Raw genomic sequence first — 27,286 nt, 5'->3', positions numbered from 1 at the left:
TGACTTTCATCGCCCATATTTCCATCCAACGTCAACGACAGATTTATACCGCCTTTATTCGTTGACACGAAGAGGTCAGCGCAGATTACACGTGCGATAAGGGGAGGTAACACTAAGTGCTCACCTCTCTCCCCAGCCAGGCGGTGATACAGGGTGATACCGTCCTAGTGAGATGTGATAACACTGATGCAGAGATAGCCTCTCACCATCAAGGTGATCGCTCTTTCAGTAAAGATGTCGTACTAAAAGAGGAATCTCAGTCATGTAAGGACTTTTGGCAGGACCTTTTTGGCAAATATGACATAGCATTTTTTCTCTCATTCAAGCGGACTCATCAAAAGATAAACGATCTGAGTGTTTCGGCCTCATCAACGCTGGGCTATTTTGGACAACATATGTCGACTACAGCACATCAGTGACATTACCTGTTGTACAGTGGTATTGTAAATAGCTATATGGGCTGTATCACCAATGTGTTCTCATTGAAAGACAAGTAATGTATATGTGGTGCGGCTGTAAATATGGTGACCGTGGTGATATTCTTTTGACCGAAGTAAGTGTTTTATTTTATTTTCATTTTTTTTATTTTGTTTTATTTTTTTGCCCATGTGCTTCTTTCTGACAAATCTCTGTATTCATAGTTCGATTACTCAGCCGAACGTAGCAAATAGGATGGATAATCGAGTGCACCTCTGAAAGGCACGTGTTGGACGTTCCTAATCTTGGCTAATATTTTCCTATGACGCTTTTTAGTTGCCGGGCCAGATGACACAATCAGGATACATGACACATCTTGGCTAGATGACACAGTCAGGTACACGACACATTCTGGCTAAATGGCACAGTCGGGGTACATGACACATTCTGACAAAATGACACAGTCGGGATACATGACACAGTTTGGTTTGATAACACAGTAGGAGTAAATGACACAGTTTGGCTAGATGACTCAGTCGGGGTACATGGCACAGTTTAGCTAGATGACTCAATTTGGCTATATGACACGGGGTATGGCGGTTTGGTTTGATGACACAGTCAGTATACATGACACAGTTTGGCCATACGACACAGTTTGACTATATGACACGGGGTATGGCAGTTTGGTTTGATGACACAGTCGGGTACATGACACAGTTTGGCTAGATGACCAAGTTGGGGCATCACAGTTTTGTTTGATGGCACAGTCAGGGTGCATGACACAGTTTGACTATATGACACAGTCGGAGTACATGACACATTTTAATTAGATGGCACAGTCGGGGTTCTTGACACAGTTTGCCTTGCTGACACAGCTGGGGTACAGGACACATCTTTGCTGGATGCCACAGTGTAGGGATTTAGATAGTGGTACATGATACAGTGCGCGGTACAAACATGCCTGTGATATACACTTTACATCTCACTGTCGATTTCCTGTGTGTCACCTGAGAGCGACCGGTTGTTGATGTCTTTAACACATGTAACACCAGATACGGCGACGAGAGTCGACCAGCGTGTGGTATGCCACGGACTTGATGTATGACTATCCCTGGGCGGCGGATGAGCATTAAGCATGTTTTGATAAGAAATGGGTGAAGTGGTTGGATTCGGATGAAATTTAGCACTTTCCCACGCCATGCAATAACAATGCGTGCATGTGTACAGACGCTGAGTACTGCAGTGGTGAAAAGTCACTTGATATACGTCGTGTTGTAACGTGACTTTAGCGTGATGCTCGATTTCACGGACGTGAAAAGACACGGAGATTGCAATCGGAACACGTCGGGCGTCTCGTTGAGTGACACAAGACCCTTGTTCTGAATGCATGTACTTCATTCGCTTGTCCCTTTCAGGGGATCCAAAAGCAAGATGCATACCCAACACACCATGTGTGTGTATTGTTTGGACTGGCGGATTGTGTAGCAACGTACCCCGATCACGTTTGACCCGTACCCCGACTAGAACCTGACGTGCAAGATGCCTTCTGTGCTACCAATAAAACGTTGACTCACTTAAAACACTCGCTGTGCATATGTTATGCACATATATATGGTTACATGGAAGACTGACTTCTCCACTAACTTCAGCGAACCAAATGCAAACCTTATGCAGATGAATTGCCCGAGGATCATGCATCAGATTGCTAAAAGCATAATCAAATATCGTTCATGTGAACAGCTGCGATTTTGGTTTAAAGTTTTGTTAAGAATTCACCAATTTTCACTGAGTTTCATCATTCATCGAACACAAAACTTTAAACTTTTCAACGTTACGAATTGATTTTACAATACGTCAGTTCATGCCATAGAGTACCTTTTACCAGTGTGGAATATTTTGCAAAATCTAGTGTAGGACAGTTGACTGTAGTATGTCTCTACCATAACGTCAGTGAGTCTAAACTTTTGATGGGTAGTATATGTCTTGTTCATGTGTGGATCGTTTCTCGGCCTGTTGATCACTCAGAGCACAAACGGATGTGCGATATGCGTCATATATCTAATTTGCATGTGGAACATTTATCATTTTGTTTTATCGTTTTATTTGATCCATGATCCAAGTGCGTGGCGTTAGAATAACGCTCGTCACACCGAAGAGCTGGGTTCGATTGCCCACCCCGATACTATGTGTGTGAAACCCATTTCCAGTGTTCACCGACATAATATTGCTGGAATATTGCTGGAATATTGCTGGAATATTGCTCACTATACTGGCTCACTACTAGGTACATACGACATGCGTTCTACATCTGATTCATATGTGGATCGTTGATCAGTGCGTTCGCAATTGTTTCGTTTCATACCTGAGTATAAATACAAATGTGTGATAGGGCGGTGGTGGGGTACTGATATAATGATATTGCTGTAATATCGTTGAAAGTGGCATAAAACCACACTCACTCACAAATGCGTCATGCATGTCATGTCTGACTCAATCCCACTTGTCAACCGCTAAGTTTATATTCAAGTCTTGATAGACATATGGTTGGATTTGATTTCATTTAAAATATACCAGGTGCCAGGCCACTGAATAAAGGATCCTCTCTGCTGGAATAGATATAACAGGTGTTTCCGTTTCAGCTGTTAAGTGGCCATGCGTGAGTACACAGTAATTGCTTTGTGGTATTAAAACGTAAGCTCTATCAAGGAACGACCTGGAGTGTATAGAACTAAAGTGTATTGGCCCAAGATTATATAGGTACCACCGCGTGTAGTCATCCCACCTGTCTCCCCGACCCCCCTGTCAACAATGACTGTCCGTTATGGCGGGAAAAGCGATATTGCCTCAGTTAGAGCCTTTGGTATTCGACTCGAGAACCCCCGTTTATTGCCTTCGTATATGTGATGGTAGAAAGGACGAGAAGACGCGGCTTTGCTAGGTAATATTTTGCGTCACAGTCCCTGAAACACGTTATTTTCTCTACTGCCTTACCCTCTATGCAATGCCTAAACCCTAAATGAAGCAAGTATGGATTTCCTCTCTGAATCTCTGGTCTCTCTAGGGCTCTGGTCTCTCTGTCTCTGTATATATTCATAGTCTAAGCGCTAGTCATGACAGCGACGATGGGGTTGTGTGCAGTTTGATTGTTTAGGAGTAGGGGAAGGAGTCATAAATCAAACAAATTTTACTTTTATATCTATTTGCAAAATCCAAGATATGAAATATGAACATGATCGCTGTCGCAGTTTTTTCCTGTTTTTTTTAATGCAGATTTGAATTTGATCTCGCCTCTATATGGCTGAAATAATGCCTATGAGACGTAAAGCCCAGCTGAACTCACACATCGAGGAATTTAGTCTTGAATGGGGCTGGTGGTTTCCGTCAAACGTCCACACATACGTTGCTGTAGTGTCATTGAAATCCATGTAGGGTATAATTGCCTACAACTACGCATGCATACCCCATTTGCGGCTCATTTTCACCGACACAGAAATTCAGACTGATTTTAAATCAAGATAAACTCAAATTAGGAAGTGTCACGAAGTCGGGTTAGATTTGATTTCTTCCAAAGTTGCATATGAATTTCGTTTTGTCCGATGGTTGAATGGTTTGGCTCTGGGTTTGGGTCTCGTTCCCATTACAAACCTTGGTCAGTGAACAATCTTAGTTTCTGGTTCTGTGTCTAGTGGGTTTACTACCCTCATTGGTTTGGATTGTTGTTTTGATTTGTCTTCAGCAGCACATGTCTCTAGTAGGTGACGACAAACGGGATCGGGTGGACAGGCTCGCTGACTTGGTTCACACATATCATAGTATCCCAGTTGGGTAGATTGGTGCTCGTGATCTTGATACCTACACTGCCTGGTCCACATTCGATTATTTACAGCCTGGGGTATTATGAAATTTGACTAGAATTTGATAAGAATCATTCACTATTGTGGCGAGTAATAGGACAGGGTAATAATTTTCTGTATGCTAAAGATAAAAACAAAACAAAGCGGGAGTCAGAAACTTCTGGGCATGTCCATTGTTGTGTCATTCCATAGTTCTGAGAACTGGTTCCGTTGTGCATACACACAACAACTTTGCACATTTACATATACCTAGCAGATAAGACAGGGGCCCAGTCTGACTCTTTCACCACAAATATGTATCAACACACCTTGAAGACGTGTAGACGGAGCGCAGTCACGCTACAACGTCTTTCTGCAATTACCATTCTTAGCCTGCTGACGTACCCATACTGATGACAATTAATAGATCTCGGTACGCCTTGACACGCAACCTCTAAACAATACAACGCCATAGAGAGAAATTCCGTTTGTACGTATCCATAGCAACGGATTTAAGGTATTTGACGGATGTCATCAAGTCGAGCTGGGAAACTAATTTCCAAACTTTTCACCTGGAAACGCGGTATAATTGCACGGGTTGGGGAAACTCAATCCCGAGAAAACAATACTATCAGTCGTCTTGACAACCCAACCGTATCTCCTTGGTAGGGGAAATAAGACGGGCACTGTCAGACATGCAATGTGTGGGATAGTTGGGTGGAGGGGAGGGTTGCACGGGGAATGACAGCACGTTGGGTTAGGGGACACATTAGTCAAAGACTCGTCTAGATTGCAGTGTCCAGTTTCACAAAACGACCGTAGGGTGCAACTATCGTAAACCAGTTTCAAAATCTGGGACTCAATCCCCTTAGCACGTGTACAATTGTAGAGTAGACTACCACTCCGTCTGAGAACATGTATAATTTTGAGAGAAATAAACAACTGGTACCAGTGTTAGAAACCAACAGGAGAGGAATTTGAATATCCATGATGTCTAAGTAGTGCCTGAAGCCGTCCCATGGCCTACACTACAGTGCCTGAAGCCGTCCCATGGCCTACACTACAGTGCCTGAAGCCGTCCCATGGCCTACACTACAGTGCCTGAACCACATCATTATCCTCACAGCCTGACCCTTCCTGCAGTGTTAAAGCCCTGAAGTAAGTCTAGATTCTGAATCACTGGTCACCCTGGGACTCCTTTTCAGTGTAAATGAGTTTATGGGTTGCAATCATATATATAACCAATAAACTATACATATATTCTGAGACTAGCCGTTAGTTAAGGCGGTCCTTGGAGTCATCATAAGAATTCGCATATACAGCTCTGTTTGAATTATCAAGAATGGATTTAAAATCATATTGAAGAGTGGATGGCAAATATGTATTTTCCCAGTAGTCGTCAACAGCCAATGTAACAGATACCAAACACGCGGTTATATTTTTTATTTTTAACAAACAAACAGAGATTTTATTTTTAGCAAAACAGCAAACTCAATTGTCCATAATTTAAACCCACAACTGAAATGAATATAGTGGGAAGTGACATTTGTCGGCAATCTTTCAAAGGTGTGTAATGATACCCATTCAGCCTGTTGCATGCAGGTGTACTTATCGCGTCTCTCACTGACAGGTGCGACTCTCTCTCTCTCTCTCTCTCTCTCTCTCTCTCTCTCTCTCTCTCTCTCTCTCTCTCTCTCTCTCTCTCTCTCTCTCTCTCTCTCTCTCTCTCTCTCTCTCTCTCTCTCTCTCTCTCTCTCTCTCTCTCTCTCTCTCTCTCTCTCTCTCTCTCTCTCTCCTCTCTCTCTCTCTCTCTCTCTCTCTCATATCATATGCCCTTGAATTTACGCCGCAATTTGCCAAGCACTGCATCCTAGGGCCAGCAAAATAACAGTGGATAATACCAGAACCAGCTTACACTCTATCAGCCCAGCCCAACTGTAAAAAATGGTACTCTGCGAGAAACGCTGTACAATAGTGGTATTTTATGTTGTTTAACGCCGTAGTCAGCAAATGTTCCAGCTGGTCTGTAAATATATAATCGACTCTTTCAGACAATCAAGTGATTATTGCTACTGTTAGCTACAACCCAGACTTTAATTACAACCCATAAGCCGATCCAAACCACCCGGGCGTAACTGTATGGTCGGAAGCCTAATGGTTAAAGGCTTCGCTGGTCACAATGATAACCCAGGTTCGATTCCACATGCGTACAGTGTGTGAAGCCTGGCGTCCCCCGCCGTGATGTTTTTGGAATATTGCTAAAAACGGCAATCTGTGTGTCGTGAACGAAATAAAATTAAAAGTCGCATCTTCCTTATTCAGCCATAAAGGGACCATGTTGTATCACAATTGCGTAGATCGATGCTCATGCTGTTGATCACTGTGTCTGGTCCAGGCTCGATTATTTACACACCGCCGGCATATAGCTGGAATATGGGTGACTGCGTTGTTAAACAACACACCAACTAACTATTCCAACCAGCATTGGTTTTGGGACTAACATGGAATCCCACAGTTCTGACTAACAGTGACAGCGTAACGTGTCGAGATCTCAAATATAGCCACCAACTCGGTAGCAAAGAATGTTGTGTACAGGCTTAAATAGTCTAAACCATGCCAAAAATATCATATAGTTCAAGTGTCGCCCTCAAGACGAGTATGTCTGTCTGCCAAAGATGAACATATGTGCCACTCTTTATTGAAGTCAGTGCCATCAAGTGACAACTCTGTTAACGAATCAGTGTGATGAAATTCCATTTTCAAGTGTTTCTGGGTGTGTGAGGCACGTTTTTAGAACAGCTTCTCGTTACGTCACATTGTGTGAGCGGAACATCAAAGCGAAGTAGGTACGCGATGATTGCTGGATGTCTATAGATTCTGTCACATTTTCCCGCCATGACATAACACGTGTGACAGATTATCACGTGACATTCTTTTGCCATAACAAAGGCCAACACATGTTGTTACGTCACGGGGTATTTGTAGCACATTAGTGCTCGGCGTTGATGGGTTAACCCCTAGGGCGGTTGTTGACTCCTGTAAACACAGGTTGATACCTTTGACTGCGAGAAGTCGATTGCAGTTAATGATTAACGAGGGGTCGTCTCAAAATTGTATGTCGTATTTATTTTTCTCATAGTTTGTTTTGAAAGTTTTAATGAAACTTTGGTTTGGATTGACATGCCCTAGTTGACACTGGAAACAGCTGCAAAAGATACTGCAATTCTAATTGAAATTATTAGTTAGATCCTGAATAACCAGAGAATGTTGTCTCACAAAATACTTTCTTGTTGACAACTGTCCGACGTATCCGTTCATGGAGATGAAGGTCAACAAATACGTCACTGTCGATCCATCCGTGACAACAATGGACGAGACTACATTCAAATGTGTATCTTATTGCAACCTGCATTCTAAATTCGTTTAAACAAACGCCTGTTGGAGAATCTATTTCAGTATCAAATGATTCAAATTCTAAAGTTATGGGCCGGGATGGGGTTGGGTCATTGTGATTGGCTTTAGCATATATTAACGCTTAGTCTCTGAAAGTGTATAAGTTTTGACAGTAACAAACAATGTAATTTAAATTGAAAAAGAGCATCCGTGACATGGGTCCTGAATGCGGAAAATATAGACTTCATTCATTTCGGGCTTTATCATTGCAGGCCGAGCTACTTTGTAGGGGAAATAATTCGGTTCGGGGACTAGTTTCAGGACTGTAACGTTTGGATGACCCCAATCCTCAGCCTCGCCCTCTCCACATATGTAACTTATATATTTTTTACATGAACTCTAAAATTATTTTCGTTTTCATCACGGATCAGTTACACTGCAATAAATGCGGTACCCGTGTGCAGCACGTGATCTAGATTTTTTTTTATATTGTGATCCTCGTGTAATCCGTGCAAAGTATACTGTATGTGGCACGATGCAAATCTAGCTTCTCCGTTTTCGAGTCACAGAACTCTTGACTGTTTATAGTTTCAAGGCTCGGCATCAAGATTCTGACAAATACAGTCTTATCCTATCTCCAAAATCGAACATAGCCTTCTGATACAACATTCCTATTTATAAGGCAACGGCATTAATAGATATACATCGGACCAACGATCAAATGTACTAGTCAAAGTCCTGATGTGTTTATCGGGTGAGTGCTCTCCTAGATATTAATCGAGTGAGTTCTTAAGTGTAGACTTAGATCGGATCAGTGCTCAAATTTGATATCTAAATCGGGTCAACGATCAATTTCAGTAGTTAATTTATTTTAGCCAAGAGCCCTTCAGCAATGTTAGATGTTTGACCTCTGACCCTGGTAACAGCAGGTGCGCATGCTCTGGTTTACTCCACACGGGGTCATTAAAACTCCTCCTGAGGCTGTTTGTTATCTCCCTTGGGTCATCTTCTTTCTCCTCCTCTGACGAGCTGTGTTGAAGCACGAAATGGGCGGGTTGGCCTGTCCGCATCACCCAAATCAATTAAGGCGATAAGAACATGAACCCTGTGTTGTGGGTGGAGGTTGGGGGTCCTGCCCGAGTCTAGTAAAATACACTTGTGGTCGACAAATAAAAGGGTCCTTATGTAAAGTATTTTTTCGCGACCCCATTCTTAAAGTAGACTGTAAGTAAGATTTTCTCCGATTAACTTTGACAGTTGCATGGAAATATTCTCTATTCTCAGTGAAAAATCATTTGAGCTGATTTTGCTCATCGTTCTCTGTACAATTATGTATGACAGTGCATCTTTCTCATTTGAAAAAGACCCGTGAAGGTCCCGGGGTAGAATAGGCCTTCAGCAACCCATGCTTGCCATAAAAGGCGACTCAGCTTGTCGTAAGAGGCGACTAACGGGATCGGGTGGTCAGGCTCGCTGACTTGGTTGACACATGTCATCGGTTCCCAATTGCGCAGATCGATGCTCATGTTGTTGGTCACTGGATTGTCTGGTCCAGACTCGATTATTTACAGACCGCCGCCATATGGCTGTAATATTGCTGAGTGCGGCGTAAAACTAAACTCACTCACTCATTTGAAAAATATATGTTTGTCTATCTCACTCAATCAGTGTTTGCAATACTTTAATTTGCAAGCTGATCACCAGGGCCTGCAGCAGCCTGCAGACCTTTACATCTACAGGCCCTGAATGAAATCTGCAGGGACATTTCAAACCAATAATAACAAAATAGACTACACAGTACACCTAGAGCTGTCCCACATTGTTTCTACAGAATCAATTAGCGAACCCTAGGTGGCAGAGAAACGTTTGTATTTGTGAAAGACTGGGGTTGACATTCCAGTGAGCAAAACGCTCAAATGCCAGGAAGTTAAACTAAGTTATTGTAGTGCGATGGTTCATGCATGATTCCTGAATGTTAAAAAGGAACAAGGGAAACATTACAGAAAAAATACAGATAATTAATTTACTGAAGGCCAACAAGTATCTCTCTACCACTAAGACCCTCCCCAACCAGCATCCCTCCCCAACATCCCCCCCACTTCCGAAAATGAAATAAATAAAATAAATAAAATTAAATGAATGAAAATACAATTCTTGCTTCAAAGGAAATTGTGTTTATGACGAAAATGAAATGACGAATATGAAATGGCAGTAAACTTATTGTGGCGAGAATAACGGTAGGTTTTATTGACTTGAGTCATCTTTCAAACAAAGCTTGTCCACCCATAAATTGCCATCTAGGGCACTTCACCAGGGGATCTCTACTAATCCATTAACACAATGCGTTAATCCCAAAGGTCAACAAGCGCCTTCTCTACTTCGTGGCTTTGTGCGCGATATCGCTCATTCAACGTGTCAGGAACCACGTGACAATGTTTACATGTATTTAACCCGGAAGTGAAAACCCTGACCCGAGAAACCTTGACAGAACGGCAGGTGGTTTTTACTAATTTTGGAATTAATAATTTATTCTTCGCGCTTCAGTGCTCCTTATTGTGGTTTTGAAGAGTGACTGACGCTGAAATGTGTTCCCCTACACTTGACACTTAACAAGATCTCGTTCGCAAATTATTTCCTTCGCCATGTTGGATAATTTATTTACATCATGGCAGCCGATTTTGTGAGGCTTCGTCTAAAGATATTCATGTCCTAACAGGTGGCCACTGGGACATATCTCGCAACAAACGTTTCTCGGTCATAGTTGCATTGACCTAATGGAGGATGTGTGACTACTAATGGCGAATATTACTGGCCCCATGTTCGGATGTGTAACGTTTTCGTGTTTTCTTAACCAGACACTATGTCAAAAATGTCGGTTTTCGTCTGCTCGACAGCTAATATGACAGACGGACTGGTAGCATCGCCAGGGATTTGATAACTGGTCCATTGTGATTTCAAGGAAGGATTTTGCTAATGGTAGATGTTTCTCGCCTTGTCTAGATCGATGTTGTTGGATAGGGTGTAATAGTCAACTCGCGGAGTCGGCAGTCGAACGAACGTTCCCAGGTCATCTTGTCCAGATAGTCAAGAAGAATATTCATTTGGCGTACCATCTGTTATTTATCATATGACTATTTGTAACCATACGTGACGGGCTCATAATGTTTGGCACCCAAATCTTTGAAGATCATTTCCGGTGAAAGACATCTGACTGATTATTGAACCTCCTGGAAAACGTCACATTATCCTTAATTTATTCAAAATGACTCAACCATAATCATGCAAAATTAGAAAGGAGGCTTGTTTCATTATTTTACGCAGTATTTGTAGAATAGTTATGAAATATGCTCATGCAGTTAATGGACTCATGTACATATTGACTTATCCTTGTTAATTTATTATGTTTTCATTGAAAATTTAACAGAATAATTTATGGCTTTGTACTAATCACTATTTATACTGTTCTTACATGGAACAATTTCCCTGTGATTTCTTTGTGATATTTTACTTTTACACAAATATTATTAAGTTTTATTGGCCTATTTTATTTTATCTCTGATTATTCCTTTTCTAGTCAGGTTATTTAGCATTCTGTATCTGTCAGGTATTCTGTCCACATACCAATTTAGCAGTATTCCATTGTGTAATATTGATCACTAGGGATTCTATTTATGACGCAACTAGAATATTCTCTATAGGCACACCTGTGATTGTGTGCGCTGAAACCAGGGATGAATATTCATTTGGACTGTTGTTAGTATTGAGCAACCCTTGTCATAACAGCTGAAGTGAACGCTGAACCAAAAGTCATAGAGGACTTTTGTCAAGAAATTTCAGTCAATATAATTAATCAAATTTGTTCAAGAAATTGTAGCAGATGTGGAGTTTCCTTGACATCAAGAAATGAAAACATTCTGATGCTAGTTGAACCAGGTTCGATACCAGCCCTGAGATAGTGCAAACTTTAGGTAGAAGTTGGTGCAGTCACGAATCATTTGCATGTCATCCAAAAGAAATAGCGATTTGGTTATCTTGGAAGAGTATCAAGAACTGTTGGAAAACATGTCGTCTGGATTCACGAGTCCTGTCAAAAGTAATGACAGTGACGACAGCGCCACCTGGGGGGCGTGGCAGGTACAGCACTTATACAGCAATCCTCTTTGTGTGATACTCAGTCCTCAAAGTGATGACATAATTCATAACCAATGCCATTTGATTTTATATTTGGCAACTATGGCAAAAGTAGCTGATAAATGATTAAAATCAATTCTTGTAATTGAATAAGTTTGACTAATAAATTTATTAATGATTGGCTGTTCTTCATAGTCCAGGGAGCTACTTATGTTAAAAAATCCATACATCTTCTGTCAAATCGCCAATTTTCATTTTTAAGAAATTCTTATATTTCTTTTTTAGAATTTTAAATGTACATTGGACCCTCCTTAATTTGTATAATGGTGTTTGACATCAGAACAGTAATGTAAACTTTGAGGTCTGAGGCTGTTCCTATCATCACTATATAATCATCAAAAACATTATTTCATATAATAATAATATATGATAGTATTTTAAGTTCATAAAAGTGTCACCATGCAAAAGTTGTGTTTTCAAAATAGAGATTCATGCTTGAACATAGAGGGGATGTTTGACCAATCAGAACGTTGCACTGCTCAGTATCAGGAAAATATAGCTTGCCTTGATCGTGTGTTTCATAGAGCCTCCCATTTTGTGTAAGTGCAATAGCTGGGGTATATTTAGTTATCCAAATTTTCAGTATGCCGTAGCCTAGTATTCAGTTGTACAACTAAGATGTCCAAAGTTCTGCCACTTTTCATGTATGTGACTTTAATCATGTTGTACGAAACTCATCAGTATTCAAGTAAACCTGTTGTCAGAATGTTGTCTAGCAAATATACTATTGATATTGTTGCTTTTGTTAAGAGGAATATTCATATTACTCATATCAAAGTAAGACATCTGCTTATTGATTTGCTTCACTTTGGTTTTTTATGCTTTGTTTTCTTTGGTTTTGTCTGTTCTGTTTTGCTTGCCACATTTTTTGATGAAATGAAAGAAACTGATTATCTTGTCATGGAATTATAAAACCATTTTGCAAATTGTATTCTTGATATTTGCTTGAAATATTCATGGTGTTATTCCACCTGTGTGTCAGGGTTTAGGATTTCAAGCATGTTTAATTATGTTTTGATGTATGAATGCATTTTGAGGAAATGCTTCCTTAAACTGAAATTACATGTTTTGAATCTTCCTACAAATAACAAATGATTTTGTTAAATATTATGGAAAATTTGAAAACAAAGTGATACTGATAAACATGAAATTAATTGATGACAAAATGCAAAAGGGTTGGAATCATGACTGTCAAAACAGTATCTGTTTTCTTGAAGTGTTATTCCTTACCAGATATGTCTGATCTTCGTTCAAAGAAAGCCCATGCAAGTCATGAAAATAAGTCTGGTTTTCCAATCTGTGGGCTCCTTTTCATTGCATTTTATGGTTATTTTCAATGAAAGCTTTTTGTCTGTAAAATATGTTTATTTTAGGGACTAGATATAGGTCTACACTTAGGGACCCTAGTTTAGTTACTTGAAGCAATTCCCAATGCAGTGTTGAGTGCTAAGAATCCTGTAATTGCTGGTTCAAATCCTTATGTTCTCAGATTATGAATTTTGGTTTGTGGATACCCTAACAGTCAATGGACTAATGCTTCTTTTCTGAGTATGTATAAATTTGATAAGGGGAAAGCACTCCATTTCAGTAGTACAAGGTTACGATTGAAGTGGGGGAAATTTCATCATGCTTCATTTAGGGATTTTGCAATTAGGACTTAGTAAAATGGAAAAATAATATGGACTGTGCTGTTATCCATGCAGAGTTATTTCCCTTGTTTGGGTTTCTGGTTTCCCTAGTTATTATTCTTTGTTTGAATCAAACCTGTTCTGACCCGTGAAGGTCCGGGGTTCAGCAACTGCTTGTTGTAAGAGGCAACTAATGGGATTGGGTGATCAGTATCCCTGACTTGGTTGACACAGGTTCTGTTCCCCATCATGGAAAATGATGCTCATGCTGTTGATCACTGGATTCTCTGGTCCAGACTTGATTATTTACAGACCGCTGCCATGTAGCTACACTATTGCTGAGTGCGGCGTAAAACTACACTCACTCACTCAAACCTGTCCTACTTTGTTTTACTGTAGTAATTTCATGAACAATGAATCCTTTCCCATTCTAACTCACCTTGATATGTTTGATCCTTGTATGAGATACAAGAAGGCTGACTGCCTTTGACTAACTAGAATTTGATAAAGTATGTACATGGTGTTTTGTGGGTTGTTTCAGGCCCAGCTAAATGCCTACGTTGCCTGGGTGAACTCCCAACTGAAGAAGCGACAGGGGATCCGCTTGGTGGAGGATCTGCGTGTGGACATGCGAGATGGGGTGGCGCTGCTCCACTTGATCGACATTGTTGGTGAGTATCTATCTAGAGTGTTAATAATTCAACCACTGGGCATTTCAAGGAAGAATATGGATGCCCCTGCAACTGGTGCCAGCTCTATGGCGCAACTTGTTTGTTTGTTTGTTGTGTAACACTGCACTCAGCAATATTCCAGCTATATGGCGACGGTCTGTAATCCATTGATCAACATAATGAGCATGGATCTGTGCAATTGTGATATTATGACGTGTCGACCAAGTCAATGAGCCTGACCACTCAATCCTGTTAGTCACCTCTTTGACAAGCATGCGTTGCTGAAGACCAATTCTAACCTGTATCTTCAAGGCACAGGCACTCGTGTCATTGCAAGGATTAAAGATATTTTTTAACATATGAAAATTTTGAGATGACTCCGGCCTTGAAACGCTTCACAGTACAATATATCTAGACAAGGCCGGACACTTCGATGTACCCCACCCGCCTGCTTTGCCGATCGCTACGCTACCATCGCGTACAATCAATTAAAACTTCATCTAAACATAATCATGGGTGATTGGCCTATTAATCACCGCTCATGACACCTACCAGTTCTTTACTTGTTATTTCTACAAGTCGATGAAAGACGATTTTGACCCTCAACTAAATGATCTGGACACAAATGGTGGACAATAGCAAGCTTTGACCAATGAGAGTTTGTTTTGACCACACCCCCTTTATGCAGTCTGACGTCCTTGGTATGCTTCATGGGTCCATATGGGGGCTACTGAGTCAATCAGATAGTTTTTCTTGCAACCCAAAATAGGGATAAGGGCACAAAACACATGGTCCTGAAACCTCTGTACCTAGCATGATCTGAAATCTCATGTTTTTCATAGATAATGGTAATAGTTCTGAAGAAACTATCATGTAACATTGTTCTATTTTCATTCCTCACATCGAGGGGTGACAAACAGCTGGTGGAACAGCGCCGATGTGCACTTGTAGTGCAACTCAACACAGTCAACTACTAGTCAGGTTTGTCACCCCTCAGTGTGACACATGAAAATAGAACAATGTAGCTTGATAGTTTCTTAAAGAACCTTTTCTATGATTCATTGTAAAATGTCAGATTTCAGATCCTGTTGGGTACAGTTGGACCATGTGTCTCGTGTGTGTTGTGCACGTCATAGTTATAGCTTATACCTGTTTTGTGTTATCATTCATCATTTTCTTTTGAACCCAAATGGACAGTTTAGATGGATCATTGCTTTTGATATCAGTCACAGGTTTGTGGGGTCCTAGCTCAGTTATTTGTTGACTGCAATCTGTTGTAATGTTGCTAAATTCCATTTGTAACATTCCAACAGACATGCCATTATGTACTGGTCTGACTCCTTTTTATAAATGTATGGCAGTTATCACCAGATGACAATCATATCACTGAGTACTGGCAATGGTCTTCCTACCTCTCATTGTTGGATTGTCTGGTTCGGACTCTATTTTATATAGACCTCTGCCATTTAGCTGGTATTCTGCAGAGTGGGTTGTTAAATAACAAGCAAGCAAGAGTATTAGGACTCAGATATGTGTTTTCTGTTATGAGAAGGTGATGTAGGAGGTTGTTCTTGTGATTTTGTCTTCTCTGTAATTTATGTGGGCCAGGGTCAGGGGTTAAACAATGCCATTGCCCGATGCCTGTGGCAAGTCAGGTTTCATCTCGGACAGTCAAATAATGGTATTTTACTTGTCCATGGGGTACTAGATCTTTTCCACTTATGGTTTCAAACTGCAAATAAACTTGGATTTCATTTCCTATCTGCTCCAAATGTAGCTATTAAATTATAGAATGATAGTAAAGTAGGGTTATCTTACTGGTTACTGGTGTAGGTCTGTGCATCTGGTGACCCTGACCCTTGCACGTATCCATTCGTCTCTCTTCCCTTAGATGTTGTCAACTGCTTTCCACTGGTTGTTGTTATTGTCAAAGATGTCTTGGAGAGTATCAGAAGATGCAAAAGTTCGTTCAGTTTTTAGAGCTGAACACCTCAGTAAGATGTGTTCTACTGATTCGTCCTCTTCGTTGCAAAGTGTACATTTTGGTGAGTCAGTTAAACCAAATCGATGGAGATATTGTTGGCAAGGGAAGTGGTTTAGTTTCAATCTTGACAATTGGACTTGTTGTTTTCTTGTCAAACACTTGTATCGACCAGAGTGTTTTTTTGACTGAATCTTGTAATAGTCTCTTCCTTTGTCAGATAGTTATAGTAGGGTTATCTTTCTTTGCTAGTTATCACTGTTTGATATATAGTTCAGTAGACATTAACAGTAAATACCATGTTGATTTATCCTTTCATAATTTCATCATGATTATGTCATAAAAATGAAGTCAAGTGGGAAATTAGTCAGGACAAGTTACTTTCTTAAGGTCACTTGCAACGACTCCCATACCTCAACACAGACTTAAGTAAACTTAGTGCTAAGGTTGTTTAATACAACTGGACCCTGTTTTTGAGGGATTTGATGACACAGTAAGGCTTCAGCTATGGTACATATGCTGGTACACATACAATGTGATTTTATACTCTGATAAACCATGTTTCATACTTTTGTATCTTCCTTTTGGAGATGACTCAACACTGAGTCATTTGTTTATTAATTTAAGATATGATATTTTAGGGGAGAATGGTGACACTGTGTATATTCTACTGTTTAGCGTCAACCATCAGTTTCTGTTTTTGACATTTGAAAAAGTCCCAAACCTGACCAGAATATTAGGTTTGAATTAGAAGGCATTTCTGGATTTACTTGATGCAGACAGTATTCAGTTCTTGGCAAGTCTGAATGAAGGGAAGTAACTCTCAAAAACTTGTTTCACTTCAAAGTTTCTTTATATATGGAACAAACTAGTTAGGGATATATGTCAATTTTGAAATGATGAATAATGATCTTTATGTTCATTGACACACTGATGAAATATGAATCATAGAGATACCAATATCCCTAGCTTACTTTGTTCAGTACAGAAACAATGGCACATTGAACCTGCTATTTACTTATCATGATGATATCCAAACTATATTCTAAAACTCATGTGACTTTTATTGCTTCTCTGAATATGTTGATTTTTAAGTTGATATTTCATCTCATAGTTTGTGTGTGTGTGTGTGTGTTCATGCATGACCTTTGCAGCAGTTGAATTGAGGATATGCAAAATACCATTGACAAGTTTAAAGTAGAAGTCTTGTTTGTATCAGCTAAACCAAATGCATGAATACATTATGCCACTTTCCACAGCCATACTGCAGGACTGGTAAGGTAGGCATATGAAAGACTTGTGGTTAGTCTTAAGTGGAACACCAATTTCATGCTTAAAAAACATGTGGTTAATTATTACCAAGTGTTTAAAAGTTTCCAAAAAGTCGGCTTCTCTCTCGCCTGCCAGTTAAACCACAGACACGTTACGTAACTCTGTCACCAGAGCTCTGCAGTAAACTGCAGTAACTTTATGTGAGGAAGGATTTTCAGTTTGTTTTATGTAAAATGAGTAACAAGCATGCTGATTCGCAAGAGACATGTTGAATTGTTGGGTTGCTGTAAAATGATCCCTGGTGTCGGCTGATGAAACAATCCTAAACAGCATTAGCAAATGGCAGTAGATTGTGAAAACATAAAGCTCTCAATTTTCAAAACAATTGTCATGATTGCAGGTTTAGACAAACCTATTAACAACATAATCTGCCCCCAGAAATGTACATGAATATTACGTACATCCACATAGGTATGCATTACATTTTGTCAAGTGGGTACACCGCTCTGATTGGTTGAAATTTTGTTCGTGGGAGAGAGTTGTTCACTGTTGTCAAAAAGGTTGATTTAACTTAACTGAATGTCAAAACAAATAGTGTTAGTGACAGATTTTCATTTATAATCATGTCAATAAATGATTTACGTATTTGTACACCCCCATAGTGTATGTGATCTTTAACAGCACTCTAACACCATGCTCACTCATCACTCGAAAAGTTGATTAGATGCAATCATAATTCTAGTGATATGGTCAATCTGCAGAACATTGTAGGCAAATTTGACTTTCTGTCAAACCTGTTTGTTTATGAATGTAATAACTTTATATCTGGGAGTAAATTTTAATGTAAGAGACCTCACTTTTTCATCAGCACATGGGCAGTAGTGTAGCCTAGTGGTTAGAGTGTTTGCTCTTCTTGCACTCACTCATTCATCAGATCTGTTCAATTAAGAGTTTATGCAAGTTTTTATTCTATAAGTATCAGTTGTTTACCATCGAATACAACCCCTCATCTGTATGGCTGACACAGCAGTGATATCATCAGTGACATATAGCCATGGCTTCCTACAAAGGAAAAGAATGTGCGTGGCAACACTTCTTGGTTACTGAAGTATGTCTAGAGGCAAAACAGTTGTGATGAGAACACCAGTACATAACTATCCTGTTTAAGAGTCCCTTTTCCTCTTTGCTGAATGTGTCTTACGCATACTGTTGCCTAGTGGCCAGGTTTATTTCACTGCTGATTGTTTCAGGCTGTCATCCAGTCTGTTTCAGTCGGGGTTCCTTTTCAATTTTAATGGGTTTATTTGGTACTGTCAAAATTATATATATTCAGAGACTGTAGTTTAGTGGCCAGTGCTGACAGTGTGCAGTCAGTCATCAGCCCTTGGGACCAGACAGTGATGTTAATCACTTTCCTTCCTCCTCCTTGGAGAGTTCCTATACCGGAATGTTTATGACTCAAAGGATCTCTGTGCAGTAGGCATGTTGTGCTGGTCCCACACTGTCTGCCATTGTGTGAGACAGGCAGTGGTCATCTTTCGGATAGGCAGGGATCTTTCAGTGGCTGTTGTCAATAGTAGAGCAGTCTAATGGCTACCAGGGACTTTGGTAAGACTTGACTATGTACAGACCGTGGTTGTATAGCTGGAATATTGCAGCGTTAACCAACCAACCAATCAACCAACCAACCAACCAACATTGTTCACATTTACTTTGTTACATCAAGAGGTGATAGGGTATTTATGTATAATTAAAAGGTGAAAATGTATCAGTGTCATTGTCTTATATGATAATGTCTGTCATATTAAACAAGTTGACAGCCATGAACTTTAACCTTTTATGTGTATGATTTCCAAATGCCTTTGAAAAACTTTCAGAACAAATTTTGCTGAAAGTTACAGGGGGTCATGGCTATACTAGGGTATAGTACTGTGTGTGAGGCCCATTTCTGGTGTCCACAGACATGATAAAGCTAGAATATTGCTGAAAGTTACCTAAAACTAAACACATTTGCTCACTCTAGGGTATGCTGCTTTGATGTTTGGATGTTAAATCTCCCAAACACTTCAACTTTTATATGTAGACGGGGTTTGTCAAAGAATTATGGCCTTTAATTTCAAACTGTGCTTTTTGTGCCGAAGATATGGATTTGATTATTGATACAATTGTGTGTTCCCATGCTTTCTTCCAGCTGCTGTAGAAGGTTTGAAATGTTGCTATGGGCAGTGTAACACTTTTATGCCCTGGGCATGTAATTGGGGATATATAGTCGACACCTCGTCTGTGTCTGTCTGACTTTATTTCAAAAGGATTCTTTCATATAGGGGCTAGGGTATTTGTCATCTTCTGATGACTCCTGTTACTCACCTAGGAGTAGCCCTGTGTGGTTAGGAGTTGCTGGTGATTCTAGAGTTGTGTCCCTTAGTTTTTTGTCAGGGTCTATTTGTGGTTATTGGTTTGTATTTCAGAATTTACTGGTAGTTCATGAAACCTAGATTTGTTTTACGTGGGTTTGATTCTTTCGGCTCATGGTCATCATCCAACGCCATGCTCACTCACTCACAGTTTCATTAAAGATTTTATAAAAGTGTGTGACTGTTTGATACTTTTAACCTTGAAACCTACCTCTACGGCAGACAGCAATGACAATGTCAGTGTCAGATACACTCACTTGAAAAGATAATGGTGCAGTCATAATCCTATGGATATGGTGAATCTACCGAACATTGGGCAACTTAGCAGTAATTAACATATTCTAATCATACCCGATTCGCTATTAACATACCTCAATCACACCATATATCACTAACTAAATCCTACCTTCCACTAATTAACAGATCCAAATCACACCTGACATCATGAATTCTCTATGCTAATCACCCATGCTAATAAATAAACCCAAATCACCACGCTTCAATATAAATAAACTATTTTGTAGTGTTATGCATTCACATACTTTGGTGTTGTTTGTGTGTAATTGGAATTTTAATATTTCATGGGCAAGCAGACATTAATAGCACAAGCCACTCCCATGAAATAATAGGGATTTCTACGGGTTTGGCGATGTTGGATCATTGAATGATTGTATAGATAGACACTTGTATGAGTATTTTTTGGTTTTAATATCAGTTATTCCTTTGTTTCCAGGTTTATAGCACAATAGTAAATAAATAGAAATGAGATAAAGACAAACTTTATGGATGAGCTACATCTTTATTCAGGTGAAGCAACGTTTCGTTAACGTTTCTCATATTTTTGTTAAGCTGTATCGTTGTTTGTAAGTTTGTCCTTATCTAATTCACCAACTTCTAAATATGCCACTCAAAGAAGTTAAATAAAATTGATAAAAAAGTGTTTTGTGTTGGTTGCCAAGTGCCAGTGTTATTTGGTTCCTTCATCATAAAAGAGAAATCCTCTAGAATGAGGATGAAATACATATGTAAATTAGATGACAGCAGGAAGTACTTTTTAGTTGGCCCCTTACACTGGTGGTGTTTCACAGCTATTGCATAACGTTCCCTGAATGGTTACTTTCTGGTTTCCTTATATGGGAATGCCTATGCACATAATTTTGCCCTATAATCTAAATTGGGCATTTCACAATGGTTCACATTCCTACCTAGTTTCTAATGTGTGTTTGGTGATTATAAACATGTCTGTACTTCCGTTATTTTGAATGATAATACATGATAAAGAGATCATTACCCACATTTCATATCATACATTAGGGCTGAAATATATGTATTACATCTGAAATTGTTCTTTGGCACAAGATGAATATAAATGTAGGTGAAATAATATTTTCTGCCTCAAGGGGCACTAGTAAAAAGGGTTCTTTTATGCCTCTTCTGTGTTACCAACACTGCCACTTAGATCACTTCTGTCCCTTGTTAACCCCCATGTCTTTGCTCACACATCAGGTCATCACCCCCAAACTCTTGTCATCACCCACCCCCTTGTCATCAAACACTCTCCTTGTGACCTTGTCATTACCCACCCCCTTGTCATCAAACACTCCTTGTCATCACACACACACACCTTATCATACCTTATCATTACCCCATTACCCACACCTTATCATTCCCCAATCTCTCATCATCACCTCACCCCCTTGTTATCACTCCAACACCATGTCATCAAACACACACCTTAATGCAGTAAAGTTCACTTATAACGTGCACTCTTACAACGAATTGCCAGTTACAACAAACAAATGCAGAAGTCCCGACTGTTTTCCTATATATTGTTATGAATTAACTACCGTATACACCGAACACTGATAGTACGAATTATCTGTTACAACAAACAAATTGACAGGTCCCTCTGTGCTATTTCACGTGTTGATTGACGTGTTTACAAGGAACAGCTGATCCGAATCCACTCGCGTGTCATGTCACATTAGAATCATAATCGAAAAGTTTTACTGTTGATTAACTGTCCCGCCCACCCACGTGTTCCTAATTTAAAGAATGTGACAGTGGCCTATTTACCAGCAAATACGACATCAAGAATTCAACCGATGGATCAAGGGGGATCATTGCATCACTTAAAAGTAACGATTGAAAACAGATGAATGATCCATGACAATTATATGTTCGTTGGTTTTGTCTTATTTTATTTTCTGTGTGAACATGATCTTGTCTGAAACCAGTGACGTGGTGACGATTCTTGGTAATTTCCGAATATTCACGAACATTCTCGAATCGCTTAGAACGAAATTCGCTTACAACGAACTGAAAACAACAGTCCCTTTGAGTTCATTATAAACGAATATTACTGTATACCTTATCATGACCCACACCTTGTCCTCACCCACCCCCTTGTCATCACACACACACACTTAATACATTATCATCACCCAACCCCATGATATCACTCCACACCTTATCATCCCTGAAACTCTTGTCATCACCCACCCCCTTGTCATCACCCCCACACCTTGTCATCACCCATATATTGTTATCACACACATACCTCATAGCTTATCACCCATTCCCATGTCATCTCACATATTATGATCCCCCAACCTCTTGTCATCCCTCACACACTTTGTCATCACACATCACACTTGTCATCCACACACATCTTTTATCACTACACCACCTCTTGCCTTCACCACCCACCACCTCACCCATTCATCTACATTCTTGTGTCTGTATAGAGTTAAGTCAGACAGTTAAGTTAAGTTAAGACAGGATGTTCATTCAGCACTAGGCTGAAAGTTCACAATGGCCTTCACTAAACCTGGGGAAAACTAACTACACCATATTGTACATCCCAACTTTGATGTTAGTCCCAAGACAGATAATCGAGACTGTTACTCAGTTATTGCATAGAATTTATAGAGGTTGGTGATTTCTGTTCTTCATTTTTTCTACCCTCATTAAAGAAGGTTTGTATTAGTTCCCTTGGTGATTATTGAGTCAAGGTATGTAGCTTTTGTGAGACAAGTCATTTGCACAGTTATTTTTGGCATATTATCTGTCATAGTGTTCCAGGAGTTGTGCTAAGTAGGAAGGTGACAGTTTAGTTTCATGAATGTGGTTGTGTTTCAGGTGGAGAGAAGTTGTCTGGGACACACCCCGATCCCTCTGGGTATGGGGAGATGAAGGAGAATGTGGAGAAGGTGCTACAGTTCATGTGTAAAAGCCGAATAAGGATGCATCACACTAACGCAGCAGGTATGTGTGCTACTGTCATCAGATGGGCTAATAAGGGATACCGGGTTATGGGTGGCCAGGTAACCAATTACAGTAGGGGTTAGTTAGCCCAACTACCTAAAGAGGACTGGCTACTGTTGCCTGGCACCAAATATGGAGACTGGTTACTGTTGCCCGGCACCCAAGTAGGAGAAGGATGGCTGTTGCCTGGCACCCAAGTAGGACAGTGGTTACTGTTGCCTGGCACCCAGCTAGGAAAGTGGTTAATGTTACCAGGCACCCATGTAGGACAGTTGTTACTGTTGCCTGGCACCCAAGTAGGAAAGTGGTTACTGTTGCCAGGCACCCAAGTAGGAGAGCGGTGTTGCTGTTGGCATTGGCTACTTTTGAAGCCCAAATCAATTTTGATCATGTGTTGGGATATGAATTAAGTGAAGCCATGTATGATTATACAAGTGATTTGCTGCAATGTGTGTCTGTATTTCAGATATTGTGGACGGCAACTTGAAGGCTATCATGCGTCTCATCCTGGCGCTGGCAGCTCATTATAAGCCCAACAGTGTCAAACACTCTGCTTACCAGCACTATCGTTCACCTAGCAAGGGAAACCTGGCTGGGATTGCACAGGTAAGCCCAACAGTGTTATCTTCTTACCAGCATAGAAAACTAATTAATTGTATTGACAAGGTCCTTTGGTCCTATATGCAGTCCTGGTACTCCTATTTGCAATCCTAGCACTTTTACGCTGCGTATACAACACTTGATTTGTCAGCCAAGTAGATACTGCATGATTAGAAAAGACGTCTGGAATTTCATTTTTACAATCTCTTAAGGGATGCTCTGATTAGTTGGTTGAAATATCAATCTAACCTGTATTTGTCAAGCAGATGAGTTCTATTTCTGTGGAAAGTGAATTTGATACAAGACTACAAGACACCAATTAGAGTGTCAAGAACTGAACTAATTGCCCCTTTCATTGCAACATTATCCTCCATATGACTTCCTCCACACTTGTTGTTACCTTGGCTTGTGCTAGGTATTTAGGGGATACGACAAAGACTTGCTGACTTGAGTCAGTGTACAGTGTGTGACTTGGACATCCTTGTAAAACTGACTCACTGACTCACTAACTCACTTACCATACATGTCAACTCTCACACATTTTACCTGAACACACTCAATCATTATGTCTTTCAACACAGGTTTAAACAAGCACCGAATGACTTAAAATCATCTTTAAATAACGTGAAAACTGTTTTTTTAGTGAATTGTGGCAACAACTCAGCCTCTTACACATTGGAACTTTCAGGGTTGACAGCACTCACTCACTCACCCACCCACTGCAGATCAAACATTGTCAGGATTACAGCCACAACAATTCCATGACATATTCAGTTAACACTGAGTTCATTACAGCAAATGTCTGTATAGAAACTGTAGTGCATGCATAGGGACAAGACCAGACAGCTGGACACCCAGGCTGAAACACTTCCGGCAGTTCTACTGATACAATACATGGAGAGATGAATGCACTGAACCATAACTGATAATTCGTATTCTTTCCTGCTAAACTGGTATGGAGTTATTATCTCTTTTCCACCTGTTAAGTTGCATTTGTCCACACCTGTGAAGACCTGAAATGTGATATTATCCTAAAAGCCATTGCTTCCTTGAGACAGTCACCAAACTAACTTCTTTTAGGGTATATGAAATTTAAAAAATGTCTTGGAATATATAGGTGCCATGATTGGTTCTTTTCTGCCTTTTGAAGGTAAAAGGGTTAATTCACTTTTATACCTGAAGTTGAGAAATCAAGCCCCATTGTAGTTCAGTTTTTATAGATACATTTGGTGACAAGAGTAATCTTTTTTTTCACTGGTGTTCTCCATTACTTCTATTGATCGTCTGTCAAATTCATTAAAGCATCGTGCTGAACACCTGTCTTGTGAGGTTGACAAGACCTCCATATAACACAAATCGGAATTCAATTGAGGGATGGTATCAAAACCAATATGACTATTGTCAAGCTAACAATGGCTGTTTCATGTAGCACCATTGAAGCAACGAGATAGCAACTGAAATTATGTGTTAGCGCTATTATTCAAATAATGCTGTATTTATTCTCAGCACATCAAAGCCAGTACAGCTATAACCAGAATAACAATGGCTTTTTAATTTGGTTACATTGAAATGGCAGGATGGAGACTGAAATGAAATGTTTGCTCATCTCTTCTGATACATGCTGTTTGTATTCTTCGTAATGTTGTGTGCAGTGTTGTAACAACTATGCTTCACTGACTATGTATCGTGAGTGAAATGGCGTTTCTACTTGATGGGGACCATATGCCAGGATATTGATTGTGTGAGTTGTACCATGTGTGTCATATTTGATGCATGATGCTGAAGTTGTAAATGGGGTAGTCTAGTGGTTATTATGTTCACTCATCACAACAAAGACATAGGTTACATCCCCCAAATTGGTACTATGTGTGAAACCCATTTCTGGTGTCTCCAACAATGATGTTCCTGGAATAATGGTAAAAGCAGCGTAAAACCATACTCACTCACTAACTCAGGGTGTAAATACTACCGTAATACAGTCATCATGCACATTGATGGAAATGTGTTTTGTTTCAAGTTTCTTTTGCAGGGTTATTTTCCTTAACAGAGACAGGATCTACTGGTAATTGGTTTAAACCCAAAATTTGCCGAATTCGTGATCATCATATATATCATTCTAGACTTGCTTAGAGTCAGAGGCTAATAGTTGGACCTAAGTGTATTACAAAGTCAGTTAAAGTTCCCCAAAGTTCCAATACTTTTCATAAACTTCAAACTAAATGTATTTCACCAATAATTGAACCATTAGGGAAGGAGAAGCTTAAAGCATAGCAGGGCTTAATATGAAACCCTTAACTAACTACTGCCAACTGGTGCAACTTTAGGTAATAACCATGTTGCACCAGTCAAAAACAGGTTGCACCTGCAGCTCAATATAAAATTCTGCATATTGCTTGAGATCACTATGAACATGGTCACGTTTAGCTGACATATTTAAATGCAGTGACACTTGTTATAGTCAGTACAGCTATAACACATTATTTACCATTGTGCTATGACTGTATTGACTGTTTATTGTATGGGGTATAATAGACGTATAGACTGGTTGAACACTGGGTTGTTGGTATGTTGGTCACGATGCTGTGGAAAATACTTTCTCTCAGGCTATGATTAAGATGGTAATATTTTCTAATATGGTAAGGGTGTTGGTTTTTGATGGAGTTTTTAATGCATGTTTTTGTTCAGTTATAGGCTCATTTTCAAACAATGTTTTGCATGACAACAATCATAGCAGTGGTATAGATATTGATGTCTGTGGGATACATATGTGAATAGTCAGTTTTTCACACCTTTTGGTGGCATGGTGCTTACACCTGCTGACTCCTAGGAACCAGGGTCCCATTCCACGAAGCCATCATAGCGCTAAGAGGATCGTAACTCCCATACATTATCACAGATGTAAGACTTTTTTACTGCTACAAACGCTTTGAGAAATGGGGCCCAGGTGTGTTGATATTACATTGTAAGAGTATTTTCTTTGGTGGAGTTGCCTTATGTATTGAATATATATTCTGTGAAATATGGTTTAACACATTTATATTCCTTTCCTGTCTGGAAATGTTGAGTATATTTGGAAAGTGCTCGCTCATTTACTGCTCACTTGGCACGAGATGCAGCTGTCATAGGGCCTGTGTCAATCGTCTTGTCTTCTGTTGAGAAGAGTCTTGGGTGAACTGCAGAAGTTGGCAAACATACTCCCAGTGTGATCAAATCAGTAGTTGGCAGTAATTGTGTGTGATCAACAAACATCAACAGATGCCATGACCACACAGACGACAGATTTAATGGTCAAGATTTGTGTTGATGTTTCTCACATTTAAAGGGTTGACTTAAATTGTTTGCTTCCTCTTGTGAAATAGATATGTTATTTGATGCTTGTGATCTTGGACCCGAGTTGTCTCCCTTCTGATATGGGAATGTATCGATCTTGTGAGTTTCTGTGGTGGCCGTGTGACAAACAAGACAAGTGTTTCTCAAATATATTTATTGCACTGTATCTATTTTTGGTATTTGACCCTCCTAGAAGAGTGAATTCGTATCCACCTTCCCCTCATAGCACAGGGGCCTAGTAGGATAGCACAGGAGTTAAAGCATTCAGTCTTCGTACCAACGACCTGAG

General features: G+C 39.9%; 1 protein-coding gene across 3 annotated transcripts in view; it reads left to right on the top strand.

The window, feature by feature from the left end:
- LOC137289817 (dixin-like) overlaps window positions 1–27,286 on the top strand; it is a 73,133-nt gene that overhangs the window by 17,330 nt on the left and 28,517 nt on the right. For all 3 annotated transcript variants that reach the window (XM_067820880.1, XM_067820879.1, XM_067820878.1), the window contains exons 2-4: window positions 14,004–14,133; window positions 22,942–23,067; window positions 23,534–23,673. In XM_067820880.1, coding sequence (XP_067676981.1) covers window positions 14,004–14,133; window positions 22,942–23,067; window positions 23,534–23,673 — 396 coding nt within the window. The remainder of the gene's footprint in view (window positions 1–14,003; window positions 14,134–22,941; window positions 23,068–23,533; window positions 23,674–27,286) is intronic.

Source organism: Haliotis asinina, chromosome 1 (genome assembly GCF_037392515.1).
Source record: "Haliotis asinina isolate JCU_RB_2024 chromosome 1, JCU_Hal_asi_v2, whole genome shotgun sequence".
Classification (NCBI taxonomy): Eukaryota; Metazoa; Mollusca; class Gastropoda; order Lepetellida; family Haliotidae; genus Haliotis; species Haliotis asinina.
The sequence above is the reverse complement of the archived record's forward strand: the minus strand, read 5'-3'. Positions and strand labels throughout refer to the sequence as shown.